The following is a 6,000-nucleotide window of genomic DNA, read 5'->3' as shown; positions in this document are numbered from 1 at the left end:
GGTTTCTGGTAACTGAGTTAATGATGATTGTAGCACTCTGTCTAGCTTATATGGGCTGTGGTATCATATAGTATCTGGATCTCTCACCATTTTTATCCTCACAACACTCCTGTGAAGTACTATTCTTCTTACAGGTGGGGAACTGATACTCACTGACTTGGCCAAGCAGAGCAGAGGCTGCTTAAGACAATCTGCTGCCCTAGGCACAACTTCAATATGTCACCCCTATCCCCATCCCATCTCCTTAGAAATTCAGGGCAGGGACCTGCAAACTTCCCCCAGCCTCCTCCACCGCTAGAACCAACTGCTCAGCTCAACCACAACCAGACATGGGCATCCCCCTGAACGCCACACCCTCATCTCATCCCTTCTGCCTGGCCCCTTGTGCTCCACAGTCTCAGCCTAGCCCCCTACAATCTGCACCCAGCAACTCCCGCAACCCAAGTGCCCCCCCTTTTTTGGATGATCCTGCAGTTGAGAACATAGCATGCAGCAGCCACAGTGTGAATCTAGAGCGGGGGCAAGTGACTGGGGCAGCAGCAGGGTCCCTGGGGGCTGGGCACAGAGCAGCAGGTACAGGCTGGGTATGGAGATGAAGCCAGGTAGGTAGCTCTGCTTGTAGCCAAAGCCCTGGCAGCACTCATGCCACCAGGAGGAGCCCTGAGCTGCTCAGTGCCTGAGTCATGGCTGTGATCTTATCCATGCCGGAGGCAGGAATGCTTCCCCAGCAGCCTGTCTGAGGGCTACTTCCTGCTTCTGAGAGCCCCAGCTGGTAGCAACCCTCTCGCATGGGCAACCCTGTCAGCCTCATCGCCCAGTGCCACCACCGTCTATGGAAAGAGATGGGGAAAGTTCCAAAATTTGCTGCCCTAGGCAGCTGCCTAAGCCTAGATTGGGCTCTGCCCAAGGTCCCATAGGAAATTTATTGTAAAGTAGGGAACGGCACTTAGTTCTCCCAAACCCAGGCTAGCATCCTTACTACTGGACCATCCTCCTCCTGCATGGTATGGATCTTAACTAGTATAGTTTGTCAACTGAGAAACCTCCTCCGTAAGGCCACAATCACCTCATGTGACTCAGTCACTAGAGGGAGACAAATACTGACACACTTCCAGTGTGGGCTACATACATACTAATGACAGGTTTCAGAGTAGCAGCTATGTTAGTCTGTATTTGCAAAAAGAAAAGGAGTACTTGTGGCACCTTAGAGACTAACAAATTTATTAGAGCATAAGCTTTCGTGAGCTACAGCTCACTTCATTGGATGCATTTGATGAAGTGAGCTGTAGCTCAAGAAAGCTTATGCTTTAATAAATTTGTTAGTCTCTAAGGTGCCACAAATACATACTAATGTGAGTTCTTACCTTTTACCCACTCAATAATCCCTTTCACTTCAACTGAACTGCTTAGGTGTGCAAAGATAAGCACATGCACGGGTGTTTACAGACTCAGGGCCATAGCCTTCTGCTTGCTGACAAAAGAACAGAGGGGACAAGGGAATATAAACCTGTGACAATTAAGACACTAGACTTTCCTCTCAATTTTGGCCACTAAATAAATATTGCAATAAAATTCCTAATTTCTATCTGCTCACGCTTCTTCAGTATGAAAAGCTTTTGAACTAAAGGACAGTACATAGCAATCACTTCCACCTGACAAAACTACCTTTAAAACCAAACTCCTCCAGGCGGTGCCATGTGCCAGGAGTTGTATTCTTATCTTGAATTTCATATTCATCAATCAGTAGAAACCCCGGAGCTCCATGATAGCCCCAGGCAAGGCGGGCTCAAACGGGTAGCTTTTATTCACCCCCCTCCAACCGCACCAACACTGGGATCTGAACCCTGTGGAAGTTTTGCGAGGTTAAACCCACCCTGCCCCATCCACCACCGATTTGCCCAGGACGGAGGCAATCTAGGGTCCCTCCTCACGGCCCCAAAGGACCATCCCTCGGGCTGGTTTTGCAATGCCGCTGCGCACCAGCTGTGCAATTGCAGCCTGAGTCCTGTCCCGGGGCGTGTTGCCCGCAGGCAGGGGCCGGGCTAGCTCTGCGGCCCCTGCACCTGCACGCGGGCCGGCGGCTGCAGCCCGGGGAGCCCGGCGCGTGAGGCGCCTCAGCGCGCGGCCGTGCCAGGGCCGGGACAGGGGACCGGAGCAGCCGGGCCCGGGGAGGAGAAGCTGCGCCCGGAGCGCAGGAGCTCGAGCATCCGCCCTGCCGGCCCCGGCCCTCACCGTCGCCCCTGGAGACGGACACAGCCCAGCGGCGGCTCTGGCCACAACGTGGCTGCGCGCTCGCTGCTCCTTGGCGGCAGCCCCCGCCCGGCCCCCGCGATGCGGCTGGAGGGCTGAGGCGGCGGCTCCAGCCACCGGGACGTGCTGCTGTTGGGACGGGGAGCCGAGGAGAGCAGGGCAAGTCGCCGCCCCGGCAGGCGCGGGGAAGAGGCGGCCGCGGCGCCCCCTCCCCCCCGGCCCTTCCTGCGCCACTGGGGCTTTTCGGAAGCCGAGGGCGGGCAGCGGCCCGGGGGCAGGTGGAGCCGCGCCCCGTCGGGTCCCAGCCCCGCGCCCGCCCGGCCTGTGAGGCGCTCTCTGGCCCCGGGCGGTTCGCGGGAGGGGGGGGGCGGCCTAAGGACCGAGCTGCTGCGCGAAGGGCGCCCCGAAGCCCCAGCCGCCCAGCCCAGCGGCAGCGAGCCCGCACGGGCGGCGCCCAGGACGCGGGCGAGCAGGAGCAGCCGCAGCCGCAGCACGGTGGCGCCGCTGGGGCGCGCTCCGCTCTGCTCAGGAGGAGGAGGGGCGGGAAGGCGAGGAGAAGCGGCTGGGCCGGGCGGAGAAGCCGGGGCACGACTGCACATGGCCCCCGCGACATGCGCTGCCAGCCAGCGGCTCTCCTTTCCGCCTAGGTAACTCGCCCCCTTGTCTCTGCCCCCCCCTCCCCCGTAAGGCGGGGGTGGGTCTGTGGCTCTCCCCTGCCTTGCCGTGCTCTCGTTCTGGACAAAAGAGCAGCCTCCGAAATGGGTGGGAGTGGGAATGTGGCAAATGATTAACCCGGAGACACGGTGAGAACAGGCACGGAGCACAGTGGGTGCGAATACAGCCCATGTGCACAGGGGGTTTAAAGAACAGGGCAGAGACGGACCCTCTGCTGTACCTTGGCAGGTGGGACCTGGCTCGGGACGGCGCTCTCCTGGCTCATTGCAACGTGATTTTTCTTTCCCACAGGGCAGCGGAAGGAGCTTCCAACTCCCCGGCCTTGCTGAAGACTTTTGCAGGATGCCCAGGGAGGAGTTGTTGTTTAGTGTTTAGCTCACCATCTTTATAGCAACTGGATACTCAGCTTTCCAAGAAGTACCTGCACGCCGGGATCGTTGTATTGCATTGGGACTGCGCAGCTGAATGCATTTCTTGTTCATTAGCGGTGGTATTAATTAAACGCGCTGCTTCTCCCCCTTCTGGAGCTTGGGGTCGCCTTTATCTCTCGTTCCCGTTTCCCCCCAGACATCAAAGCAGTGATGGGTTGTTTCTGTGCTGTCCCGGAGGAATTTTATTGTGAGGTTTTGCTTCTGGATGAATCCAAGTTGACCCTAACCACCCAGCAGCAGGGGATAAAGGTAAGCACAGGCTGTGTTGTTTTGATTAGGGTTACCCAGGCACTTGTCAATAATGTTTGAAATGCTTTGTCTAAAGCCCAGCAGCAGGAGATAAATCCTGCCTGGGAACGTGCTGTTCGGAGAGAGTCGTTATCTAATCATGCTCACTGCTAATTACTATGAAATGGAGAGGTTATATGTACTTTAATTAACATTTTGCTTAACTGAAAAGAAGTTTGAATAGTGAATACTTTTTAAAAAGCCCCAAAAGGTGAAAATCATTCCATAACTTTAATTCTCAGTTACTCCATTGACAGAAATTCACCACAAAAACATGTGATAATGATGTGTGGTCTTCTAAAAGATTTGCTACAGTTAATTTCCTAAGGCTAAATGGCTTATTTTATGGCATACACTTGTTTGAACAGATTTCAGCTGTTCTGAAGGACTCATGACATTGTGTATTAGATATTCATTACATAAAAAAACCAAGAGCTCAAAGTCCATTGCTCAAGAGTTAGAAAATACCAGAATTAAGACTGCCTTTGCAACCTTAATTTGTCCCCTTGTGCATGTGCACTATGATACAATGTTTAACTATGACCACATACTGTTTTTTCCACAGTGCCATATTCAATGTATAGTTGGTACTTTGACTTTGGGAATTAATGAGGGTGGTGAGTGAGTCTGTAAGATGCTTGCCTCAGTTGTTGCAGAAGCAGAAAGGTGTATGCTATTTGTGGGGATGAGGGCGGGAGTCCAGGCCTGCCAGATGCCCATCCCCTCCACCAACTGGGAGGAGCCATTGGACTCAGGCTGCCAATTGAATACTGGGGACAGTACATGAAAAAACAGACACTGGAGTGAAGGTTAAAAGTTAAAAATTGGGAATCCAGCTGAAAGGTATGTGCCTGTTGTGGTGGTTGGGAGATGGTGAACTTAAACCCTCCCGAAGCTAAAGGCCCTGCCCTGCCATTAAATCCAGGCCACAAACAAATTCTAGGGACAAGAAATGAAAAAATCAGGGGTGGCATGGAGGTAAGAAGGAGCTGGGTGGCCAGAGAGCAGCTGTCAGGACGCCCCAGCTCCGAGGGCGGTGCGGAGTTGGGGGTGACAGTACTGCAACCCCCCTACAATAGCTTTGCAGTCCCTTCTGGGTCGGGATTCCCAGTTTGAGAAACACTGTGTACTTTTGTATACTTTCACCCTATAGTATAGGTAAAAGTACACAAAAGACCAGATCTCACGGTCTGTGATGCATTTTTCACAGCCATGAATTTGGTAGTGCCCTACTCGTGGCCAAGCATTGCATAGCGTGGATGTCATGGTTAAGTTGCAGAATGGCTCGTTGGTGGCACTGGGGCACCACCAGCTGATTCTGGGTTTCTTGCGTCTGGGGATAGTGGTCAATGTGGTATAGGCATCGCCCATTAACTCAAATTGGAGTGCTGCCTGGCAGGGTTCCGTGACTCTCCTTTCTGGCTTTAAGATTAAACTCAATTAGTTTATTAAGGAGATGGTATGATGGGATAATATGATTTTGGCAATTAATTAATCTTTAAATATTCATGGTAAATAGGCCCAATAGCCTGTGATGGGATGTTAGATGGGGTGGAATCTGAGTTACTACAGACAATTCTTTCCTGGGTATCTGGCTGGTGAATCTTGCCCATGTGCTCAGGATTCAGCTGACCGCCATATTTGGGGTCGGGAAGAATTTTCCTCCAGGTCAGATTGGCAGAGGCCCTGGAGGTTTTTTGCCTTCCTCTGTAGCATGGGGCACGGGTCACTTGCTGGGGGATTCTCTGCTTCTTGAAGTCTTTAAACCATGATTTGAGGACTTCAATAGCTCAGACGTAGGTGAGAGGTTTATCGCAGGAGTGGGTGGGTGAGATTCTGTGGCCTGCATTGTGCAGGAGGTCAGACTAGATGATCATAATGGTGCCTTCTGACCTTAATATCTATGAATCTATGAAAGAAGTGAAATATCAGGGAACTGGAAAGGGACACCAAGCAGAGAACCCCTGACGGAGCCCATGATTCCTCGAAGCCTGTCTAAGGAGCCAGTGGACACCATCCAGAGAAACTTTGCTTGGAGGCATGACTTAACAAGGGAATGGAAAGAGACTCCACAGTCTCAGAGCACTCCCCCCAGCCCCGATGCAGCTTCATCATCCTGGAGTGATGGATGGCCATGTAGGATGGTGCCAGGAGGAGGTTGACAAGGAGGTCCTGTGACTTTGTGGGGCAACTGATGAGATGTGTGTAAATGAGGAGGTACAGGGAAAAGTGTCGCCAGAACCTCAATGAGAAGTTCTGGAGGAGCTAGAAGAGGGCTGATGCACTTTACATAGATGTACACCAGGGTCTCCCTCTCACCCCAGAAAGGAGAGGTGTCGGGGGAGTTTGTGAACTG

At 52.9% G+C, this 6,000-nt stretch overlaps 1 protein-coding gene across 2 annotated transcripts in view; it reads left to right on the top strand.

The window, feature by feature from the left end:
• The first annotated feature begins 2,139 nt into the window (after window positions 1-2,139).
• Window positions 2,140-6,000, top strand: part of EPB41L4A (erythrocyte membrane protein band 4.1 like 4A) — a 222,784-nt gene continuing 218,923 nt past the window's right edge. Inside the window, exons 1-2 of one of the 2 annotated variants that reach the window (XM_043514706.1) lie at window positions 2,140-2,409; window positions 3,217-3,605. In XM_043514706.1, the coding sequence (XP_043370641.1) occupies window positions 3,507-3,605 (99 nt within the window). In that variant the 5' untranslated portion in view covers window positions 2,140-2,409; window positions 3,217-3,506. Of the gene's footprint in view, window positions 2,410-2,667; window positions 2,898-3,216; window positions 3,606-6,000 lie in introns of those variants that run through there. The other variant, XM_038402800.2, reaches the window with a different exon arrangement.

This window comes from Dermochelys coriacea, chromosome 5 (genome assembly GCF_009764565.3).
Source record: "Dermochelys coriacea isolate rDerCor1 chromosome 5, rDerCor1.pri.v4, whole genome shotgun sequence".
NCBI classification, from domain to species: Eukaryota; Metazoa; Chordata; order Testudines; family Dermochelyidae; genus Dermochelys; species Dermochelys coriacea.
The sequence above is the reverse complement of the archived record's forward strand: the minus strand, read 5'-3'. Positions and strand labels throughout refer to the sequence as shown.